This window comes from Orbicella faveolata, unplaced genomic scaffold, assembly GCF_042242905.1.
Source record: "Orbicella faveolata isolate gen_17 unplaced genomic scaffold, um_ofav_v1 contig_24, whole genome shotgun sequence".
Classification (NCBI taxonomy): Eukaryota; Metazoa; Cnidaria; class Anthozoa; order Scleractinia; family Merulinidae; genus Orbicella; species Orbicella faveolata.
In genome coordinates, this window is record NW_028301552.1 from 34,234,274 (window position 1) to 34,259,833 (window position 25,560).

Genomic DNA, 25,560 nt, shown 5'->3' on the forward strand with positions numbered 1-25,560 from the left:
AAAGAGTACGATATACTAGAATCTGTAGTGAAAAGCACCTCAGATGGTCCAGACTGACTGAGGAAAATATTGCAATTATCCCGCTAAAATCTAGCCTCTTGTAGGCATTCCGTTCAGTTGGACAATTAAGTGTAGCACGGAATTGAAGGGCAGAGCGAAAAGAGGAGAGCAGGGTGCTTGCCAAGTTTTTCCGCCCTTGATAGAGAGCCTTTCTGCGCCGCTCTTAGATTTTGTCGCGTGGCCCCAACTAACTGGACGGCTGGAGAAGGAAAGCTAAAACTGAGAAAGGAGGGATGATATCTCTGAAAGTAATCAATTTCTCCGCAAATTTTTCAATGAATTATAGTGTAGAGTCAACCTCGTTCCCAGGGTCTTTTCCTCGAAGGTTTTGTGGAGAAGGCCCTGAGAACAAGGTTTGAACGCCAGAGAGACCCTGGGAACAACGATATGAACGCCTGATCAAATTCAGATAAAATGGATACAAGCATACAGTTTTCGGGATTCTAGAATGAACCGCGGACGAGGAGGATCTCGAAGACCAAATCGAGGGGGAGGACGTTTCAATGTAAAGCCTCGAACTTTAAACCGTACCGTTCTTTCTTCAGCAAAACAAGAGCGAGATCAAGACCCGGAAGAGTACACAGACGACTACGATGAAGAATTCGAGTATGGCGATGCTATGGCCGCAATTCGTGAACCTTCGCCGGACAGAAAGAGCGCAGTGCCGGCAAAATCTAAATGGAGGTCCAAGGCTCCGATTCAAAGACTGCAAATGAGCGGCGAAAACCAAGAAATGATAGAAGAAGCTCTTCGGGGTCTTCAACTTGGCAGGACTAGCATTGACGATTTTAAAAGCGTGGATTTCGATGTTAAACAGGTTGAGAGAAATGAAGCTTATTGGAAGAAGGCTGGAGATCAGAAACTGGTGGTTGAAAGCGGGATTAACTTTGCTGTTGATCGCGAGAACGAATTACAAATTGAAGTCCACGAAGAAATCTATAGCTCCTATGCGGTGAAGAAGTTGCTTCAATGTGGCTTTGAGAAAAAGAGGTGCATAGACGCCCTGAAGCAGAATGATGGAGATCTAGGGGCAGCTTTGGAGTATTTACTTTGTGGTTGTTGCGAACTAAGTCAGCTTGGAAAGAAAAATCCAGCTTATAGCGAAGAAACGTTTCAAGAAGCAACTGTTCAAAGGCAAGAAGAAGCCATGGCTCTTGAATCAATTTACAATGAAGCATTCACAGAAGTTCTTGCAGACAGTGTGTGGACAATTGAGTTGGAATTGCCTTTTCTACAAGCAGAATTTGAACTAAAGAATAGTAGAAGAAATGTACACAAGCAAAAGACAACCAAAAAGTCTACAGAGAAGGCTGCTAATGTGTGTAGATTCTTTCAACAAGGTTACTGTAAATTCGGTGACAAATGCAGACTGAGTCATGCTAAATCTGATAATGAAACAGGGTCAAATGGAACAAAGAGTGAGCCTGAAATGAAAGATGTTGTGAATGACAGAACAGGTCCATCCTTTCTTTTCCATCTGGAAGTCCGATTCTGTAAAGGATCCCTCTACCCTTTTGAACCTCCACTGGTTGTATTTTACTCTACTCATGAATCAGTCTCGCCATCAGGGTGTCTTAATGTCACATTAAGGCTCAATAGGGAGTCTAAAGATTTATGTGATACTCAGAACCCTGTGATCTTTTGCCTTACCAGCCTTTTAGAGAACGAGGTGGAAATCATGGCATGCTATAACATGCCTCCTTCTGAGTATAGCTTGCCTGTAACAACAAAGATTGTCACTGCATTAGCTGACTCACAAGGTACTGTATTTGAAAGAGACCTACCAAGTGATAAAAGCAGGGCAGTCAACAAGAAGGTGGATATTACAGAACCACAAGCATCACCAGATGTGCTCAAAACACAAAAGAAAAACAGGAAACTCAAACAGCAGTTTCAGCAATTGCAGGTGAACTCTTAGAACCATTGTAGAAATTTTGTAATGGAGGTGCAGATTGCTGGCTGTTGGCCAATAATATATATATATATATATATATATATATATATATATATATATATATATATATATATATATATATATATATATATATATATATATATATATATATATATATGGGCCCCAACAGTGTGTTGGTCCTTAGAATTAGGGAAAGGCCAATATTTACCCTCCGTGACTGAACAAGCTTATTCAATAAAGGATTTATTGTACTGCTTAAAGTGCACAATGTTCTTTTGGGAAATGGTTGGTAATCCCAAGCAGGCAAGGCAGCCCCATCCACAACTCAGGTAGCCAATCATAAAAGACAGTTTGAGTAATTTTACCCCCATTACAGGGTTAACCATACAACGACATTTGTAGGAATGAGTACATTAGATGTCTGTTTTTCTCAGCTTAGTTTAATAACATTGTGTGTATACAACTTTTGATCTACAAAACCTGTGATTCAAACTAATTACTAAATTGCTACTTTAGTCCGTTCCAGCATATAAGTTGATGCTCGAGGAAAGAAAAAAGCTCCCCGCTTGGCAGTCACAAGATAACATCGTAGGAAAACTCCAGGACCATCAAGTTATTGTTATCAGTGGAATGACAGGGTAATTATAATTTAAGCAGAAGGTCATTCCACAAAACGTATATTTTTTGTCAACCCTGATAAAAACCTTGCACTAAGTTTAGCCACTTACCGAAGTTTCAGCCTTTAAAGTGCAGGTTTCCTTGTGAAATTCATCTCTAAAGAAGCCCAAAATTTGAACATCGTTGGTGCCATTTGAACAGTGCTCAGCAGTACCCAGGCCGCGTTTTTGTGACGTAATTCCGTTCGACAGATTTTGTCCACATGGCTTGCGAAGAGCCTTTTAACTACCACTCTGGGTTCTGGTTGCTCTTGAGCCATATTATTTTGAGCCAAACATCCTCCAAACTCCGAAATGATAGCATTGAAAATAGTGAAGTGGATAATTGCTTGAAAAAAATTAGAGTTTGCTGACCTTGTAAAGGATGCCAAGTTAGCGTCAGGTTTTTCTCCTTTCCACCAATGTCAAGTCAGACGGAATTATGTCACATAAACAAATCCCATCACTCTGACTGAAATTTACTGAGTATTTTAGATTTTTGTTTCTTTTTGTGTAGTGTCTGCAACAGAATTGTAGTGTCCGCAACAGAAAACAAGATATTTATTATAAGCTTACAAAGGAAAATTCAGGGCAAACTGTTGCAGTACAATTTACCCTCAAGGGTAAATTGGAACTTATCAAACTTGCATCAAAGAAGCTTCATTTGGTCACTCACAAAGAAAATTTAAGGTTGAAAAATGTGGAGGAAACTACATTTGGCCAATGGAAAGCAAATATTGCATAGTTCTAATGATGAGGTCAGTTTGAATCAGTTGTTTTTGTTTTTTTGTACTTTTTTTCTATACAAACAATTTATTTGTAGTCTCTGCAATGGCTATTTCATAAATACTGATAATTGATAAAACATGGAACACTGTACTCCTATACTACTTGAGACTCTAAATTGAACTGTAGGTTATTTTTGCCAATGCCACTTATGGGAATTAAATTTTACTCCAGCAGGTCTTTTCCAAAAGATTCCCTGATTTACTTACTGTAAACATTTGCTGATAAGCCACACTTGCACATAAGCCCCACCCCAAGTTTGGCAACTCAAATTTTGAGGAAAAAAATTTGGGAAAGAAATCATAAATGTAATGAATCAAACGTGGGACCTTAAGAAAGATGCTTAATTACATGTACAGTCATTCTTTTATTGAACGTTAACCAGCATAAACTCACTTATATTGAAAACAGAAAATACTTCAAACTGAAACCCTTTGATCATTCATCATTTACTTCTTTCACAGATGTGGTAAGACCACACAGATTCCACAGTTTATCCTCGATAGTCATCTCAAGGGTGGCCATGGGGAAGAGTGCTTCATCATTTGCACTCAGCCACGCCGAATCTCGGCCATGTCTGTGGCAGAAAGAGTATCTAGTGAGAGAGTTGAGAAGATTGGACAGTCAGTGGGTTATCAAGTCAGACTGGAGAATAAACAGGTAAAAGCACACTCTAAATGTACAGTACATGTACATGTATAAATGTGTGCCCACCAGCTGGGTTATACTGTACATGTACATTGTGCAGTTCCAGAAAATATCCATACTCCCCCACAGGAGCGATTAGAATTTCCTGGGGGTGAGGTGGGGGGCACTGTAAGACCAAAAAATTTAAAAAATGTTTCTTTGAAGCTTAGTTGGAATTTCAAGGGGGGTGGGCCAGAGGGTGTTAGACAAAATCCCTTGGGCTGGGGAGGTATGGGATATTTTCTGGAACTACACATTGTATTTATAGTGGAGGTGTGTTAGTGGTATTTTCAAAGAATGTATTATAATATTATAGTAATCTAGGATTTGGGCTTTTTTGTTGGGGGATAGAAACCCGACATTTGCAGACAACATTTTAGGGGGAGGAGGTGGATGGAGTGGTGCACAACACATTTGCATTATTTCAGAGTAGAATATATAGTGTCCTTTAAAAAGAGTGACAATGTTCTCCATCTACATGTATGAGTATGGCTGATACTCCTTGGTTTAAACTATTTGCTATTAAGTGATAAGTAAATGAAGTTCCTGTTACGTTAAGTGTTTTATGATTTTTGTCTCATTTTTAGTCTGCAGAAACACGCTTGTTGTACTGTACAACAGGGATTCTCCTGCGTCGTTTAGAAGGAGAATCTAGCTTGCCTGGCGTGAGTCATATCATTGTGGACGAAGTTCATGAAAGAACTGAAGAAAGGTCAGAATTTTGTACTTCATATGTGAAATGTGGGTTATAAGCCTCCCCTTTGTCACAGATGTAAGCCGTCTCCCATCAGACTTTTTCAATATTGTCAACTTGGTTAAATTTAAAAAAGATACCAGATTCTAAATAGACAATTCCAGCCACAACGCAGCCTGCATGTGCTGACATGCTCAAGGTATATCAGCTGACCACAATTAAGCTAGTACAGGCCCATGCTCTAGAAGCACCCAGGTGCTCCAGGCGACTAAGTTTTGCCTTGGGGTGACTGGAAAAAACTTCCTTTTTTCATATAAGCTTAAAGTCACTCCAAAAAATGTATATTTTTTGTCAATGCTAATAAAAACCTCACACAAAGTAAAGCCACTCACCAAAGTTTCAGCCTCTAAAGTGCAGGTTTTCCTTATGAAATTTGTCTCCAAGGAAGCCAAAAATTTGACATTGTTGCCACCATTTTAAACAGTACTCAGCAGTCAGGCTGATAGCACTGCAATCATTTCATCCTTCCTGCCATCTCTCTACATCCTTTGTCCTCCATTTTTGGTCTACTTGTACCTTCTGCCTATTGACCCTGACACCGTTCTAATAGACAAGGACAAGAGACAAGACAAGACAAGACAAGAGAATTATGTTTATCTGTACTGTAGAATTTACATGTAGAAGGTTTAATATAATATTACTTAAAATATTAAAAATGTATGTACACACAGTAGCTGGTCAACCAAAAATAACCATAGATCGAGCTAAACTAGCTGATTATCAGTGACCACCATTAATTATTTAGCTAACTGAAAATAAACGCAGAAGTCAGAATATAGGCTTTTAAAACTGAATTATCTGTACATGTATTGTAAGTTTAGAAAACACACCCCTGACAACTGGATGCCATATGAGATTCTGGCCATAATATTGCATTTTATAGAGGATTGATCTTGTTTGATCCAGCCATGCTAACCCATTTTTGTATCACCTAATAATTATGTTATTAAGTTTACTATTATTCAGCTCCTTCATAAACACATACGTTAAAACATTTTTTTTACCACTAGTACATAATTTGTTAAATTTGTGTTTTTTTTTCTAATTTCCAGTGATTTTCTTATGATGGTTCTAAAAGACCTGTTGACTGTGAGAACTGACATTCGGGTCATACTGATGAGTGCTACACTGAATGCGCAACTTTTTTCACAGTACTTCTATGATGCCCCTGTCATTCACATACCAGGTGCTGTAGCAATGACTGATAGTATTAACTCATGGCCATTAGGACATGCATGCTAATGAAAGCTTGCTTACCTTTTTTGGCTGGAAAATGAAGTTTTAAAGATACAAAGTTCGTAATGATCATTTGTTTTCAACTCACATAAGCGTACGAGCTGGGGGGTGACTGCAGCCCCCCAGCTATGGAAATTATGTAACTAATTTTTTGGGCAAAAAGTTGGGCAAAAATTAACAAAAATTGAGACTGCTGATTAGAGGTCATTCAGTATTAAAGCATTCAGTTTAACTATTTTTGAGATTATAGCAGTTTCATCTTAATTAGATGCGAGAATTGTCAACATTTTTGTTTTTCATGCAATTTGAGTGCATTTGCATCTTGATTTCAACACTCATGCATTTGGGCATTGCATAATTTTTGTGGGCAAGAAGGTCAGCCCCACCCCGCTCCAAAAAAAAGAAAAAAAAAAAAAGAAAAAAACAATTCCTGAAGGTGCCTGTGCACCTATGGCCATTCAGACTGGAGAAAAGCAAGTTAAAATTGCCAAGGATAAAATCTGAAACATTAAGGGAAAATAGACGATGCATACATGTACCAGCAAATCAGAGCCTGCCCTTTGTTGAGGTTATTAGCCAAGAGTAAAGCTTGACATTTCAGAATTTGTCCTTCTCAATGCTATCTTGCTCTTTCTTAGGCCAAGATTAAAATATTAGAGTTTTAACGGGGTATTTTGTAATTTCATTAAATCTTCATGACTAGTAAACTCAGAAAAGGTGCATGGTTAGTTGTTGGAGCAGGGGGAAAACAGCAGAAAAAAAAACTGAGCAGCTGAACTAGGTTGTTAGAAGCTAGAGTGGCTCTTGGCTATCACCTTGCATGAGCGATTCTTACAGTTCTTTAGTACTTAGCACCCTTCTGCATGCGACCATAATTCAGTTTTTGTATGCTGCACATTTACCATATTTCTTAAATCACATAATTTATGAATGGTTTTTATAGGGGCGTTTCTTCGTGATCATGGTTGTCATGTACTTTTTGTACAATTTCTTTGCAGGTCGCACATTTCCAGTCGTGGAGTTTTTTCTGGAAGACTCCTTAGATATGACAAAGCAAGTGCAAGATACCACTTGAAACAGCCAGACTTCTGTAGTAGAATATACTGTACATGTACACTTGTATACATGAGTCAATTCTTAAATGAATTAATTATTAGTAGTAATAATTAATCCTAAGTTAGGTATTGAAGAAGTTTAACTAAACAAGGAACTACTGATTAGCTTAAAAAGTCTGTCTTTTTGTTGAGTTCATTTAAGTTCTTTGTTGAAAAGCGTTCTCTTGATCAAAAAATCCAGTTTGCTTCACATTTGCATGAGCACTTCATGCTATGATGTTTCTTGCCGGTGATTTTTTTGTTTGTTTGTTAAAAGTACAATTAAGGCATGGACAAGTTACAGGATTGCTGGATGTACATTTTTAGGACAGCATTGTAAATATGGTACATGATCGACAGGCTGATCCCTCTGCAGCAAGGCGTGAGCTTCCTCCGTAGTAAAACCTTGCGTCTTGCATCTACCTTTGTCATCCAATTAATAATTTGATATTATTTTTCTCTGATTTGTTCAGTATGTATATTAAAAGATATAGAAAACATTTTTCGTGTTTCTATCGAGTCATAGAAACACAAGTGGAAGATTGGGAGAATGAGAAAAAGCCACAGGGTTCAAAGGAATATATGTTAGTTATGTTACATTGTACTGTTACTTAAACCTTGGCTTGGCTGAACTATAACTTCTTTTGTTATACCCTTCAGGTACTTCATTATAATTATCAGCTTGGGTCATTACATTATTTCAGTAGGATAACTTGCTTATAAAACCTCTTTTTATCTCTGTTTTCAGGTTTCAAATTGACCCAAGCTCACCCTATGCAAAACCAATAAAAAGCTTGAACATTCCTGGTACGTCTTCCAAGAAGGGCCAGCTGAGTAAAGACATTCAGCAAGTACAGGCAGATTGTGTTAAATCTGCTGACTTCAGACCTCCTGAAGAAAGAATGGATGATCAAAATTTAACTGAGGATCAAATGGCTTGGAGATACTCAAGTAAGGAATGAAAATACATTTATAACAACCTATGGTACATGTTTTAGGACTGAGCATGGAGTCCAAAATAGCGTCAGGCCATGAGAAAAATGAGGCAAAGGGGAAAAAAGCCACCCAAATTTTTTTAACAAGTGCTTCCCCCTCCAACACCAGTCAATAACCCGTTAAACTAGTAGTTCTTTGCTGCTATTATTTTGCCATTTTAAGTGTGAGAAATGCTTGAACATAGGCTACCCAATCACAATGTACATCCTGTCCAGTGGAGACTCCCATGGATATAAAGAGGACAGGGGTGCTCATTCTACCTTTAAGGGGTTAAAAAAGCAGTTTTGGCACCTCTTGGGGTGTTCAGCCTCAAAAGGTCCACAGTGAAAGCCTTTGGAGCACGTGCCTTTTAGGGTATTGAGCTGAAAAAAATATGATAGGTGATAATGTGTTGTTTTAGAATTGATACCTCTTAGGGGTGAAAAAAAATTCTAGCAATGCCCACAAACAGGATTTTGGTACCTCTTAGGGGTTCTTTTCAAAATTTCTGACGAGCACCCCAGTATTGGTGTGATGTGTTCCTGCCCTCTAGGCCATCCCAGTGCACCTGCAGTTTGTTTTTATATACAGTCATGTACATTGTAGGCATGAACCCATATAAATTAATGTGGATTTATTGTTCTTCGCAGATTACAGTAAAAGTACCATTTTTTCCCTCTGCGCAATGGATCACAACAAAATCAACTATGATTTGATTGTTGCCATTCTAGAATGGATTGTGGGCAAAGAGCACGAGGTAACCACTCTTCATTGTCTTTGTAATATAGTATACATGTATATATATATGACTGAATTTATGAAAACCATGTTAAAGGCCTTGCACCAAAATAGCCGTAATTTTATGCACTCTGATTTTACAACTCCTAAATCACTTCAAGTAGTGGAAAAAAAATAGCGAGAGGAGAGCAAGAAAAGGAAGATAAGAGAGCGGAGGAAAAAAAAAGAGTGACATTCCTTTAAATTTTATATCGGCTTCTTTGGAGAAAAAAAATGCTTCAAGATTTCTTTAACTCTGTAGAGATACTCCTATCACTTGGCTTCATGTTACAGTTGACCTATCTATTGATAGTTACTTCAGTCCAGTGCACATTTAGGTCTCAGGTTCATCTAAGTTCATAGCTATGATTTTCCTTGGTTATTTTCATTTTGAATTTGCTATCTTAATTGAGGACCTCAGTAAACCACTTTGTGATATAGGGTTATGATAATAATAATGATAATAATAATAATAATAATAATAATGATAATAATGATAATAATGATAATAATGATAATGATAATGATAATGATGATGATGATGATGATGATGATGATAGTGATAGTGATAATGATAATAGTAATAATAATAATAATAATAATAATGATAATAAAGACTTTATTTAAGGAGGGTTAAACACTTAATAGCCAAAGGATAATAAACTTGTGGCCCTCAGAAAATAAAACTATGAATACAAAATATAATATAATAAAAGTTAAAAACCTAAAATTATGAGAAATGCGAGTATACTGTTTACAGTAAGATTAAAAGATTAAATTTTAAAAGTTAAATCCTAAAATGGTCCAAATGTCGCTTTACTGCGAAGATAATTTATTTTAATTTATTTGTTATTAATTTTATGTATTATAATTATAATAATAATTAATTAAAATAATAATAATTATAATAATGATAGTAATATAAACATATTTAACCAGGGTAAACCCATCAGCAAATGCTGTCACATCAAAGGGTGCCCTAGACAACTAAAAATTATAAACTGGAACAGGCTTCAACTGTGTCAACTAGTTTGACCCAAGTGCAGAGTTGTGCAAAGGAAACTTTAAGGTCTACTGTAGACTCAAATGACTACAAAGTGCCTTGTTATCTTGTAGTACCCCAAGAGTGGCGCCGTGCTGGTGTTTCTTCCTGGCATGGGAGAAATTATGGCTTTGCTGGAACAACTTCAGAATCACAAAACATTCAGTTCAAAGACTTCTAACAGGTAAATAATTATTGAACAGGGAGAGATGGTTTCTCTTCCACGTGGAGTTAAGTATGGGTTATTGACCAAGTGTGAGGTCAAGATGGCTGGATATTGGCCAAGTTCTTTTTTTGCGTGTTTATGGACCTCGACTCCGTCTCGGTCCATAAACTTGCAAAAAAAGAGCGAGGCCAATATCCAGCCATCTTGACCAAACAAGCTTGGTGAATAAAGGATTTATTATATGGCTTTTGGAAAAATTTTTCTTGCAGGACGTGGCGGGTAGTCCCGAGCAGGCAAGATAGCTCCATCTTGCCTGCTCAGGTAGCCAATCACAGCACATGATTTGATTCATCTTGCCCGCTCACGGAGCTAGCCATATAATAAACTCTGGTTATTGCATGATACTTGATCGAAACTGCGATTTTCACAAGACAGCTAGAGCTCAAAACTGTATTCTCCATAGTGCAAGTGAAGTCCACTCTACCCAGTATTGTGAGCTTCTGGGACTTAAGTATAAGTAAAATTAACAAACTGGGATGTAGAGAAACCAGCCTAACTATTATGCTGAACTAATTTTATAAGGATAGATTGCCTGGCCATAGACTTACAACCAATCTCTGTATGTACTTTATACCAATGACAATAACTGGACTTACAAATGTAGAAGATCTTTGCCCAGCCCAACCCCCTTGCTTTTTAGCACGTGTATTCCACACACTGGGTTAATATTTTGCAAAGCTTGCAATCTCGATGAACTCAAGACAGAATAGTGGGCCTGCGGACAGACTACTGATGTACATTCTCTAAACCTCGTTTGACTCTGTCATTGCTTACAGGTTCAGGATCATTCCTCTGCACTCCATGCTTTCTAGTGAAGAACAGAGCATGGTTTTCAAGTGAGTGCTAGACATCAATTGATTTAATGCAGCTAGTACTCTGATAACGACAAGCTTGTCTTGAGAGGATGTTGAACTGTTCGCCAATGGGCTACTATTTCAATAATGCTAGAGGAAACTAAAAAGTGACAAACATTTAACTTTCCATCGTACATGTACCTTTGTTCAATTTGAAGCAAAATTTATTTTTTAACAGTTGAGTTGAAAAATAGTTTGTTGGAAGCTTACATTTCTAGTAAATGGGACAGGAACGTTAGGGTATGTATCTCTTTTTTTATTTTCATTCCAGAAGCGAAGCAGTGTTAGACTACAAGTAGTCCCTCTTTTGCTTAGTCCATCGTGCATGATGCGAAAAAAACCATGAGAAAAGAAAAATGGCCAGTTTATTTACGGTCATGCTCAACGGACTAAGTGAAAGAGGTACTACTCGTAGTCCAAGGCAGTACATAATTATGTATGTACGAGTTTGCATGCATTGACGTGCATTGACATGCATTGACGTGCATTGACGTGCATAAGCACGTTTTCCATTTAACTTTTAAAATAAATGTCCTGTCAATAGCAAAATAGCTATCTTTTTCTACTGTGTTATATCTTTTAGGAAGCCAAAAGAGGGTGTCCAAAAAATAGTTCTGTCCACAAACATTGCAGAGACTTCAGTTACTATAGATGATGTCGTTTATGTCATCGATTGTGGAAGAATGAAAGAAAACAGGTAAGAATAAATGTTCAGTTTTGGTGGAACCCCATACAAGTGTGTCACCGATTGTTGAGTGAGGAGCTTAAAGTTCAGGGTTATTTAAATATTTACTTATTACTTAGTTTACTCTAATTCTGAAAGATGCTTGTGTGGAAATAAATGGGTAAGACAATTTTCTTTGCACACATAGTCTTCCACGCAACCAGAAGTATGCAAATTGCAGTCAAATGTGATTTGGGCTTACCCCTCAGAACTTCAGATCAGTGACCTTGGTAACAGCTTGCCTATGGGAGGGGTGTAGAGTGGTTTTCACATGAGGGACACAAGTAATTCGCATTTGGTTGAGTTTTGCATAACTACGCTACTTGATTGGCTTAAAGAAACTCGTGCCACTTTGTCATCCAATCAGAAGTAAGACCAAAACCAACCATTTTACGACACTCAATTGAAAACCTCTCTGACTGTTTTTTTTTCTTTCATTTTTGTAAGCTTTTATGATATAAAGTATTGTTCTCTTCTCTAGCACTTTATATCAAGAACTTAGTCAAGTGTCTTCAATATTGCAACTGGTTCATAATAGATTTTCAAGTTCATTGGCTCGTAGCCACTCGCTCCCTTCCTTAAGGCTGCGATCCACCGAAAGTAAGGTCAGGAAAAATATATATATATATCCTAATTGACCACTCCCCCAATGGGGCTTTTCAGGGCCAATGAAACCAGAGGATGAAACAAATAATGCAAATGAACATAACATGGTTAAAAATACCAACTGGCGGGAGGCAAACTGGTTGGCTATTTACAAGCATGACCAAGGAGTTGAACTAGGGTCTACCGAGAAATTAAGCTGTTAACTCTGAAAATAACAAGAATCAGTCACTTCTGGGTCTTAACGATAATGAAATAACAGAATTAATTCGTAGATAAACAAATCAATGGACACAACTGAAAGTGATTAAGCAAGCAAATAAACAAATATTAGTACATGTGTACTCTTAACGTGGCTAATTCACTAAATATTTCTTTTATCGTAAATTTTGAGTATTTCGGGTAGCATCAAGAAAACATTCCCTGGTTGATAGATATACTTTCCACAATATGTTAGGTATGACTCTGTCAAGGGCATGGAAAGCCTCGAGGAAGTCTGGGAATCTCAAGCAAATGCACGTCAGAGACGAGGAAGAGCAGGCCGAGTGACATCCGGGGTCTGTTTCCACTTGTTTACCAGTCATCGATTTGAGCACAAAATGGCCGGCCATCAGATTCCGGGTATGAAATAACTAATTAGAAATTGCTTTGAGGCCTATTGGTGGGCTAAATAAGGAATCTAGGAAGAAATTTTGCAGTGATTACAATGCGCCTATTAATTTCATTATTATGTGACGGAGAAAATTGCTTTATTGTGATTAGCTGAGAGCAGGCCAATTTATCATTAATTCCTAATTTGCCCTGCAGTGCAAATTGACGTGTTCGCGTTCGCAATTTTCTTAGTCATAATTATTATAAAAAAGTAATCGTATGCAATCTTGAACAATTAAGGATGTACACTACTTGTGATATTTGAAAAACCCTTTCAAATTTTCAGAGAATTTTCAAATACCACTCGTAGTGTTAATCCTTAATTGCATTCGCATTCATCCGATTACCTATACTAATGTGAACACAGTGTAAAAAGTGTTTGACATATGAAAAGAATGTGCTTGGAAGTGATGTTAAACAAGTTGAAATACGGTGTTACTTGGTGGAAACTTTGTTTCAATATCAACCCTTGGTCACCTTTTGTTTTTGTTCTTGCAACTGACTGCAAAATAAACTTTGACAAAATGAGATTTAATTTGAATTTTTTCCAAGGTTTTTCAGTGTGTACTGTGTCTTTGCTTCTTGTTGTTACTACGGCTACATGTATATTGTTATATACTGACTTAATTTTTTAGAAATTCAGCGAGTTCCTTTGGAGAAGCTGTGTCTTCGTATAAAAGTCTTGGGACTTTTCTTCGGCCGAGAAATCAAGGTTTGTAAGCTAAAATTGTCATTGTAACTATTTACACTCTTCCTCTTACCTAGAAATCAACTTAAAGTGACTAACCACAGTGGTGAGTTTGTACAGCTCACTTTTCGATTGTCAGAAATTCATCACTGCAAAGTGGGCCTCTGGCGAAGGGCTTAACGTAGAAAATGTCAGCTTTACACGGAACTCATCACTACAGCGGTTAAGTTTTTCGCTCAATTCCTGTAGACGCAGCATACTGATTTAGAAAATAATATGAACTTTTATGCTTCTTCTTACAAATCCGGCGCTTTAACCATAAGGCCATGCCGTCTCTGACAAAACAAACATCTGTTTGTACAGCATTACTTGCTTATTCGTGATGAATTTAATTTTTCCTTTTTTCTGTGTCACAGGATGTTCTAGGCAAACTCCTGGAACCGCCATCTGAAGAATCAATCAACGATTCCATCAAAAGACTACACAATATTGGAGCACTGGACATCGACGAGGTATCTGTATCAAGATAAATGGGTTATTGACCATCTTGAGGTCAAGATGCGTGTTAACAAGTTCAATAACTAGTCTTAGTTTATAGCTAGCTCCATGAGGGGGCAAGATGAATCAAATGCTGCGCTGTGATTGGCTATCCGAGCGGGTAAGATGGAGCTCGGGACTACCCGCCGCATCCTGCTAGAAAAATTTTCCCCAAAGCCATATAATAAATCCTTTATTAACCAACCTTGTTCAGTCAAGATGGCTTAATATTGTCCTTCTTTTTTTGCGAGTTTATGGACCTCAACTCCGTCTCAGTCCATAAGCACGCAAAAAAAGAACTTGGCCAATATCCAGCCATCTTGACCTCAGACTTGGTCAATAACCAATATATTTTGGTGGAATAAACTTTGCCAAATGAGGATTTATTATATGGATAAAACACACTATTTTCTCGTGGGACGACAGGTAATCCCGAGTGGGCAAGACAGCTCCATGTGTAGCCAATCACAGGTCAGGATTTGGTTCATCTTGTCTAGTCACTGAGCTAGCCATATAATAAAAAGAACTACTTCCTCACATAAACAAATTCAGTGTCACGTCCAATTCTGTTCAATCGACTCCAACTAAACAACCAGGAACTTAGATGAATGCTGTCGCCATTTTGTTTATAGGCTTCACTTCCAGTTGTTTCATACACCTGTAAACCTCTTTGTAGGGACCGCGGAGGGGGAGGGGTTGGTAGGGCTGAAGTCCTACCACTTGTTTGCTTGGGGTGATTTTTTAAAGCTCCAGATGACGTTCAAATGCATGATATAAATGGAGGAACATTGACCCTTAATGCTTGGTTTTCTCGGCAAGATATTTTAGCCCTATGACTTTAAAGTGGTTTCCCCCATCCCTGCTTTCCGCAAAACCATTCAACTCAAAAAGTGCAAAACAAAGGGGGACTTGAAACAAAGGAATAGCAAACTCAAAGGGAGGGTTTATTTGACAACATCGTGAAGGAAAATGACTTCTACAACAGCTGCAGCAGCTACAACTATTATGACACCCACAACTAGCAAAATACCCACAACGCGAGCAGCTGAATGACCAAAACCACCAAAATGACATTTTCTATTTCTTTAATATTATCGTGGAAAAATAAACATTAACAAAGTGCTTTATTGTGTGTTTTCAGAATCTCACTTCATTGGGTTATCATTTGGCAGCTTTGCCTGTTGATGTGAGGTGAGTTTGGACCACGCTGTCATAAGGAATTTACAACGGTCAGTGTAAAATGCAGACTGGGGAATGCAAACTGCAGACCGCAGACCAGGATAAAATGCAGACTGAGGGTAAAATGCAGACTGGAGACTTTTTAACTGAATCGTGTCACCATTTCGGTCATTGAGAGCTAACCGTAAAAAGGCTAACCTGAGCGTTATGCAGGCTTAACCTGAGTGATATTCAGGCTAACAAGAGTGATATGCAGGCTAACCAGAATGATATGCAGGCTAACCAGAGTGATATGCAGGCTAACCAGAGTGATATACAGGCTAACCAGAATGATATGCAGGCTAACCAGAGTGATATTCAGGCTAACCAGAGTGATATTCAGGCTAACCAGAGTGATATGCAGGCTAACCAGAGTGATATGCAGGCTAACCAGAGTGATATGCAGGCTAACCAGAGTGATATACAGGCTAACCAGAATGATATGCAGGCTAACCAGAGTGATATTCAGGCTAACCAGAGTGATATTCAGGCTAACCAGAGTGATATGCAGGCTAACCAGAGTGATATGCAGGCTAACCAGAGTGATATGCAGGTTAACCAGAGTGATATTCAGGCTAACCAGAGTGATATACAGGCTAACCAGAATGATATGCAGGCTAACCAGAGTGATATTCAGGCTAACCAGAGTGATATTCAGGCTAACCAGAGTGATATGCAGGCTAACCAGAGTGATATGCAGGCTAACCAGAGTGATATGCAGGCTAACCAGAGTGATATACAGGCTAACCAGAATGATATGCAGGCTAACCAGAGTGATATTCAGGCTAACCAGAGTGATATTCAGGCTAACCAGAGTGATATGCAGGCTAACCAGAGTGATATGCAGGCTAACCAGAGTGATATGCAGGCTAACCAGAGTGATATTCAGGCTAACCAGAGTGATATGCAGGCTAACCAGAGTGATATGCAGGCTAACCAGAGTGATATGCAGGCTAACCAGAGTGATATGCAGGTTAACCAGAGTGATATTCAGGCTAACCAGAGTGATATGCAGGCAAACCAGAGTGATATGCAGGCTAGCCAGAGTGATATGCAGGCTAACCAGAGTGATATTCAGGCTAACCAGAGTGATATGCAGGCTAACCAGAGTGATATTTGGGCTAACCAGACTGATATTCAGGCTAACCTGAGTGATATTGAAGACAGGCTAACCTGAGTGATATTCAGGCTTACTAGAGTGATATTTAGGCTAAGCGGAGTGATATTCAGGCTAACAAGAGTGATATGCAGGTTAACCAGAGTGATATGCAGGCTAACCAGAGTGATATTCAGGCTAACCAGAGTGATATGCAGGCTAACCAGAGTGATAAGCAGGCTAACCAGAGTGATATTGAGGCTAACCAGAGTGATATGCAGGCTAACCAGAGTGATATTCAGGCTAACCAGAGTGATATGCAGGCTAACCAGAGTGATATGCAAGCTAACCAGAGTGATATTCAGGCTAACCTGAGTGATATGCAGGCTAACCAGAGTGATATGCAGGCTAACCAGAGTGATATGCAGGTTAACCAGAGTGATATTCAGGCTAACCAGAGTGATATGCAGGCAAACCAGAGTGATATGCAGGCTAGCCAGAGTGATATTGAGGCTAACCAGAGTGATATTCAGGCTAACCAGAGTGATATGCAGGCTAACCAGAGTGATATGCAGGCTAACCAGAGTGATATTTGGGCTAACCAGACTGATATTCAGGCTAACCTGAGTGATATTGAAGACAGGCTAACCTGAGTGATATTCAGGCTTACTAGAGTGATATTTAGGCTAAGCGGAGTGATATTCAGGCTAACAAGAGTGATATGCAGGTTAACCAGAGTGATATGCAGGCTAACCAGAGTGATATTCAGGCTAACCAGAGTGATATGCAGGCTAACCAGAGTGATAAGCAGGCTAACCAGAGTGATAAGCAGGCTAACCAGAATGATATTGAGGCTAACCAGAGTGATATGCAGGCTAACCAGAGTGATATTCAGGCTAACCAGAGTGATATTCAGGCTAACCAGAGTGATATGCAGGCTAACCAGAGTGATATGCAAGCTAACCAGAGTGATATTCAGGCTAACCTGAGTGATATGCAGGCTAACCAGAGTGATATGCAGGCTAACCAGAGTGATATGCAGGTTAACCAGAGTGATATTCAGGCTAACCAGAGTGATATGCAGGCTAACCAGAGTGATATGCAGGCTAACCAGAGTGATATTCAGGCTAACCAGAGTGATATGCAGGCAAACCAGAGTGATATGCAGGCTAGCCAGAGTGATATTGAGGCTAACCAGAGTGATATTCAGGCTAACCAGAGTGATATTCAGGCTAACCAGAGTGATATGCAGGCTAACCAGAGTGATATTCAGGCTAACCAGAGTGATATTCAGGCTAACCAGAGTGATATGCAGGCAAACCAGAGTGATATGCAGGCTAGCCAGAGTGATATTGAGGCTAACCAGAGTGATATTCAGGCTAACCAGAGTGATATTCAGGCTAACCAGAGTGATATGCAGGCTAACCAGAGTGATATTCAGGCTAACCAGAGTGATATTCAGGCTAACCAGAGTGATATGCAGGCTAACCAGAGTGATATTCAGGCTAACCAGAGTGATATTCAGGCTAACCAGAGTGATATGCAGGCAAACCAGAGTGATATGCAGGCTAGCCAGAGTGATATTGAGGCTAACCAGAGTGATATTCAGGCTAACCAGAGTGATATTCAGGCTAACCAGAGTGATATGCAGGCTAACCAGAGTGATATGCAGGCTAACCAGAGTGATATTCAGGCTAACCAGAGTGATATTCAGGCTAACCAGAGTGATATTCAGGCTAAGCTGAGTGATATTCAGGCTAACCTGAGTGATTGTCAGGCTAACCAGAGTTATACACTAACCGAATTCACACTGAGGTAAATAGACTTCAAGCTAACCCTCACTCAGGAATCTTTGTCAACATAAAGGAGCAAATTGGTTTTATTTAGCAATTTGTGTCGTTCTGAAATAAACGCTCGCATTCGAATGCGCATTATGCGATATGTGCCTGTTTATTTTCAGTAGTTCGTTTTTCTTTCCTTTAATTCAGGATTGGGAAGTTAATGTTGCTAGGTGCCATATTTCAATGTCTGGACCCTGTGTTGACCATTGGAGCGATACTCAGCTATCGTTCACCGTTTGTAAGTGTTTCTGCTGTATTTTGCTCTTCAACAGAAAGCTTAACCTGATAATTGGGGGTGTGTATAGCTGACAATTTTTCCGGGACTTTAACCGCTTGCCGCTAAATAAAGGTTGGCCGCTTAAACGGGGGGCCGCTAAATAGAGGTTCGACTTTAGTTATATATATAATACATAAATAAATACATAATTTGAAAGTTAACTAAGTAAAGGAAGCTGGAAATTTGGATGCATCTATATGCCAATGTAATATTATTTATAATCAAGTGGAATTTCAGTCGTCCTCACGGCAGTTTTTAAATCAGGACGTTTTTAAATATTAGCCTCGTCTTAAAAGGGGCTCAGTCACAGTATTTTGAGTTATTTTGGCCACATACAAAATTACCTTTAAATGGTAGGAAACCTGAAAATAACAGTTTAATAAGATAGACAAACACCAAAGAGATAATGATAAACCATAAAGGAACAAGGGTGGCTAAGGATGGAGAAGATTTACACGGATTACAAACGACAAATTTGAAAAATTGAGGCTAAACTTTTCAATATGCGCAAACCATGACTGAGCTCCCTTAATGTGGAGACGTTTGTGGTTCATGGTGTGTTGTGTTGTGGTCAAGTGGCTTTTGTGTATATTTCTGACTCTTAAATGTGAAAGAGACCTCAGTGAACAGATATGGTCAAACAGCTCAGTGGGGTAAGCTCAGTTTGGAGTTTCTAACATGGTTAGAAACATTTCTTTGCAACCGTCGAAGTTACCAAGGATCCGTCTTGACTCTTCTATACTGGCGCTCTCCCTTTAATGATCTTGTTATCCCTCGATTTTGATGTTTCTGATTTCTCCATAGTCAGCGCCATTTGACAAGAGAGAGGAAGCTGACAAGAAGAGGCAAGAGATGGCAATTGGTAACAGTGACCACATGACTCTCCTGAATAGCTATAAGGTACCGTAAAACCTCGATGAAGCCTGCCCCAGTTATGGATATGTATATCAAGAACGTTGGAAGGAGGGGCATCTTAATTTAAGCGGGTGGGGGGCATTTGATTTGCAGTAAACGTGAGGTTATCAGTTATCACTCCCTTTTATACTGTGCTTTGATCTTTTAAATGTTGTATTCGGTTCCTTTTGAGTACAAGTGCTAGAAATATCTTTTTGAAAGCTTGCGGATGCTGTATTTAATTTTGTGCCCGGATTGGTATGGTCATAATGCACCTCTAATACAGGCTATTCAGTGGCGGATCCAGACCTTGAGCTAAGGGGAGGGGGGAGGGGGGGCGTTTGTTTTGCTTGCCCTGCCGGCTTTTCGTCCTTCTGTGATGTCTTCTTTTTTTTACCCAAAATAAGGGGGGGGGGGCCGGGCCCCTCCCATAGATCCGCCACTGCTATTGTTTCTTGTTTTGGCTGTGAAGGAAAGGGGAAGGGGGGCGTGGAGGTGGAGGACACATTTAAGTCAGACACGTTTCTTATGTGCCCACGTCTGTAAGGTACACGCCTCTTAAAACCAGCGCTCCAATGCCAACCAGTGGTGGACACCTCTTCTATACCCACATCTTTCTAAGGGAGACACACTTAGGTGAAGAAGTCTTCTGGCATCAGTTGACATTCAGAGGTAGCATTGAAGATGTAGCACAAAAATATAGCTCTTGCAAATGTTATTAGTAATTTTGTGAAGGCATAAAGAAGGTTCCAAATGTTCGTTCCCAGGGCTGGCTCGAGGCTATGGCGACCGGAGTGGCCGCTGGGTATCATTTCTGCCGTTCAAACTTCTTATCCATGAAAACCTTTCAGGTAAATAAGTACTCACTCCTATTTAAAACTTTTTACAGTTTAACAAAAGGTAATCTTGTGTAATGGCGTACATGTGCTACATATAAAGTTATTTCAACAAAGTTATCTTTATGTCATTGTAGATGATTGCCAGCCTCAAGTGTCAGTACGCAGAACTATTGTCTGATATCGGTTTCATAAAAACGGACCTGACGGCCAGGAAGATACGGAGACTGGTACCTAGGACTGGAGATGGAGTGTTGGCTGCGACGGGTGAAGAGGTACCTTACCGGAGAGGGGTTGGGAGCTTTTGTGAAGGCCACTTCCGAGTTTTCTCTTTCGTCTGTTGCAAAACTAGTCTCAGGGCGTATGCCGTATGGAAATGAGTTTTACTTGCACGTTTCTCGCCTTGCAAATTCGACGTAGTTCCCGGTAAAAGGATGTTTACCAGGAGTAGTGCTGAAAAAGCGGTAAAATAGCGTGTTTGTACTCATCGGGGGTTGGGTAAAGATCTTTTAATGCAGTTAGGTCCTGGGATGGAGTGCACTAACACTCAAAATCAAGAGACATTTGGCAGCAGCAGCAGACAGTGATGGACATCTTCGAGAATTACAATCAAGTTTTACTTGTGACTTTGCCATTCTTGTAGATGAACATCAATTCAAAGAATCAGAAGTTGGTGTTAGGAGTTGTGTGTGCGGCGCTATTTCCAAATGTCGTCCAAGTCGTTAAACCAGATATCAAATACAAAGCTTCCATTGCTGGTGAGTAACTGACGAACAAAATTCTTATCGCCATACAAGCTGTAAGTTGTGTGAGTGTTCATCCAACTCACAGATTGTAGGGCGATGAGAATTCCTCGGCTAAACAATCTCGACACAATAATTAAGTTAAATAATATTATTATTATTATCATCATTATCATTATCATTATCGTTATCGTTATCGTTATCATAATCGTTATCGTTATCGTTACCGTTATCGTTATTGTTATACACAAGAGCTAGAAGTCGTTACACTGATGGAAACAGTGCTTCAGTCATGTTTCCCACAATGGATCAAATAAGAGTGAGAGGGAGAGAGCGTATTTCATCACTTTTCCAAACACCGGGAAAAGTGAGTCGAATATACGACGACCAGCAGAGTATTTTTGACTTAGTTCTAGGTGTTTGAAAATATGATGAAACACGGTCACGAGCATTTGATATGTCTTCTCAAAGAGAACTAAAGCTAAGGAGAAAACGAAGGAACAACTGCGGAAAAAAAAAACAGTTAAGAAATTGACGTTAGTTTTACATGCGTCTGTCCTGTTATTGATCATGAATTTCGTCATACCATTGTCAAAGTAGCTGTGGATCGCCGAGTAGACCCGTAGACTACTTTGACAATGTTATGACAAAATTCATTGTCAACAACAGGACAGAGCTAGAGGCATGAAAAACTGTCAAATTGTCAAATCGTCCGCTCTCGCTCGTTGACGCATCGCATAAATTATAAATTCATGTGACTGTCCGCTTATTGACAATGAAAATTAGCCAATGAACGCGTGAGAACTTCTGCAGTTATCGTAAAATTAACATTTATGCCATTTAAAATCAGATACCAGACCACTCTCACGGTAAGACTTCTTTATCCAAGAAATTTCCAGTGGAAAGCATTCAGCGAAAGTCATTCGACAGGGTTCAGTTGTTTCAAGACTACTCGATAACGCAATGCAACGAATTAATGAAGCACTATCTAGTGGAAAAGTTTTGACAAAACCAACTACGCTCTCCACTGGATAGTGTTTTATCCGATGGATAGAGTTACGCGTCCCTTGAACAACGAGACTCGACTGTAAGTGTCCTTTAAAGTTTTTCTCAGATGTTTGTTTTCCAAAAAGGTGAACGTTACTATAAACAATTTTTTTTCACTAGGGGCTGTTCCTGTTGATTCTAAAGCGTCTGAACTCAAGTTCTGGACCAAGAATGACGGCCAGGTCAGTTACCAAGAATCTTGTACGACGTGATAGCTCGTGCGCTGTGTGTCATCGTCGAATTGAGAGGCCTTTGATATCCGATTGGAACAGCTTTTTTTGTGTTTGTTTGTTTGTTTGTTTGTTTTTTAGTAATTTATTTAGTTATTTATTTATCTTTTTGTTTGTTTCTTTTCGTTTTCGTTTACTAAAGGGATTATTTGTTTATATCAGGTGTTTATCCATCCAAAGTCGGTGAACTTTCAAGTAAACTCTTTCGACAGTCCATTCCTTGTTTATCACGAGAAAGTCAAGACTTCCAAGGTATGATATCTCACGAACACTCGTGTATTTGTAACAAATGAGCAGTAACGATTCGGCGCGCAACGCCATTACAAATTTGGAAAGAACATTTTTCATGGGACCTTTAAATCATTACGCGCAAAAAAAAAAGGATGCGCGCAGCTTTTAGTTAGTCTAGCGAACGGATACGCGCAAGACACACAGGTTTTCTGATTATGTCGCGGAGTTTTCACCGCTTTTGATTGGTCCTTCGAAGACGCCGTCCTCTGCTCCTGTCATCATATCTAGGACGAGGGAGGGAGGAGGGGGTGGGGGAGCTAAAACAGGGAAACGAACTCTAGCGAAACCACTAAACCAACTCTAGCGAAAATCGCGATATCTTCCAAGCCTTCTCATACCCTTTCGTGCTCTTCTAACATTCTTCTAAGTGTTTATCGACAGGTTTACATCCGGGACTGCAGTATGGTGTCGATGTACTCTTTACTTCTGTTCTGTGGCGACTGTTTGTCTGTGAACTTGGAAAAAGGTGTTTTTGTCGTTTCCATTGACGATGGATGGATTCGCTTTTCAGCGTCTTCGCACGAGGTAGGTAACTTAGTGGACCTGTCAGGGAATCACAGGTGACCCAAGCGTTGTAAACGTGTCGTAAAACTGGCTTGCCTGTGGGGAAACAAGCAGTCAGTATCCGGTCTCCAAAATTTGAACAGGGCTCTGTAGACTGGTTAACTGACCCTCAATCGCCCTCAATAGCGATTTTTGTTTCTGCTTTAAGTTTTCGCAATGCAGTAGTAGACCATGTTCGTATTCTCGGCATTGGACTGGAACTAGCATGCAATGGAGGCTCATGTGGGTAATATCATCAAAAACAGATTATTATCATTTGTCTTTGAAGACTCCCCACATTAGCCTCAATTGCAAGCTAGTTCCAGTCTTATACCAAGAATGCGAACATGGCCTATTGACAGAATAGGTCATTCCCGAGTTGCTCTAGCGAGTCTTAGAGCGCAACCTTTCATATCGAAATGGGATTTTCTTGCACGTTCATTGTCAAATCAAACTTAAACTTGGGATTTTTAACTATGTTACTTTTGTTTGAAATATTTGTTTCCTTTGTTTCAGTGGCATGCCTAACTAAGCTTAGTGCTTGTATAGCTAAGTGCATGACCACCATAAATAAGATTTACATTTTTTTATTTCCATTTTAAACTCATTTCCATATGAAAGGTTGTGCCAGACCAGGACTCGTTAGGAAACAGAGGTAAAAAGTAACTCGGAGATGGCTTAGTTTCGCGCGCTTTTTGATCGAGGGCTGCGCAGAGTGTAGAAAGCGGAGGAATGGATCCGATTTATTGAATGCCTTTCATCCTTCTTTGCAGATTGCCACACTTGTTCAAGACTTGAGGAAGGAACTTGACCGTCTACTAGAAAACAAAATAGAAAATCCTTCTCTTGATTTAATGAGTTGTGCGAGAGGAAGCAGAATCATTGACGCTATTGTTCGTTTGATTTCAACTCAATAACAGCAAAGGATGCAATGTGATTCCGCAGTATAATTTTCCTTTCCTTTCCTTTCCTTTCCAACACATGGTTATAATTTCCGTATTTTTTAAGCGCAGGAAGAAACCAGTGAGTTGAGATTTCGAAACTTTCTTGCGATCCCGAGAACGAGATTTTTCTTGAAATCAATCCTTTTATAATTATCAGCTAAATTTCGAATTTAAGCCCTCTTTTCAAAAATCCTGTTAACGGCTGAGATAGGTTTTTTGAAAACTCATTTTACCCACACATGCTTGATAATGCAAATAATTTCATTTATTATGGTAGATGTGTAGATAAAGAAATAAATTTATTTGAGTGCTGCTTGACATTTCAATGAGCAGGCAGCACGCCATATTTTCCCAGTGCAATACATCAACGGTCGATGCCCCAATATTAAATTATTGTTGACAATTCTTCGCATCCCTTTGTCTCTGTGATGGTTTTGTATTTGTACGCTTTAGCCTTGTTCACGCTAGCGACATAACGACACCATGAGGTAACGGAATAATCGATTATGTCGGTAATGTGAACATCAACATAAAGACATAAGGAAAAGATCTGGGTTTTTTGCGTTAGGTCGTCATGTTCATGCCGCTATTTTGCTACTATATCATGATGCCGGGATGTTCACACTATAACATCCTTCTGATGTCGTTATGTTTATGTTGTTAGGTCGCTAGTGTTAACTTAGACTTCTTATTGCTTGAGAAGCTGGCGTGAGTATTTTTGAACTACACACCAAGACCTTAGATTGACTTTAAAAACTCGCGCCGTTTTGTCATCCAATCAGAAGTAAACCGAAGACCAAAGGTGACTTGCACGCACACGTTTTCCCGCGCTTGGCATCAGCTTCACGTATTTGAATTGAATTTTGATTGGTTCAATTGATTTTGTGAGTGCTTTATGATTGGCTAAAGTAATTGCTTTGGTTTTGGAAACCTTACATGAGAACATCAAGGAGTGGTTTACCATTTTAGAACGGAAGGCCTTCTCTACTCGAACAGGAATTACAACCTTAGGTCTTTCTCGAAAGTCCGTGAGGAAGAAAGCAAAATTGATGAGGTGTTGAGTAGTTGTTGGATCAAAAAGCAATGACAAGGAAATACCGCTAACAGAACAAGATGGCGCCTTCATTTACAATTCGGTTTTCCGCATTCTCGTCCCCATAGCCCTTTTCGCTTCTCTTAGTCGGCGCAGCCATGGCACGAGAAACGAAAGATTCTGGGACTTCCGGTCTTCATGTATGCAGTCGTAATGTTTCCATATACTGTATGGGATTGCCAATGGCCGCCGTCGAGGCAGGATTCGAGAAATCTTTGTCTCGGACCTTTTAAGTAGCATGG

The 25,560-nt window shown here is 39.4% G+C and overlaps 1 protein-coding gene across 1 annotated transcript; it reads left to right on the plus strand.

Moving 5' to 3' along the window:
* The first annotated feature begins 417 nt into the window (after positions 1 to 417).
* LOC110056138 (putative ATP-dependent RNA helicase DHX57) lies at positions 418 to 24,637 on the plus strand. The gene is made up of 24 exons (XM_089291783.1): positions 418 to 1,966; positions 2,492 to 2,613; positions 3,882 to 4,077; positions 4,692 to 4,816; positions 5,911 to 6,044; positions 7,093 to 7,147; positions 7,937 to 8,139; positions 8,814 to 8,920; positions 10,057 to 10,166; positions 10,985 to 11,044; positions 11,646 to 11,759; positions 12,847 to 13,010; positions 13,676 to 13,752; positions 14,145 to 14,240; positions 15,407 to 15,456; positions 18,568 to 18,658; positions 19,502 to 19,597; positions 20,359 to 20,442; positions 20,565 to 20,702; positions 21,071 to 21,185; positions 22,338 to 22,399; positions 22,610 to 22,699; positions 23,120 to 23,263; positions 24,055 to 24,637. Exons 1-24 carry the CDS (start codon positions 509 to 511, stop codon positions 24,196 to 24,198), a joined length of 4,035 nt encoding a protein of 1,344 aa, XP_089147909.1. The 5' UTR covers positions 418 to 508; the 3' UTR covers positions 24,199 to 24,637.
* Positions 24,638 to 25,560: the final 923 nt, after the last annotated feature.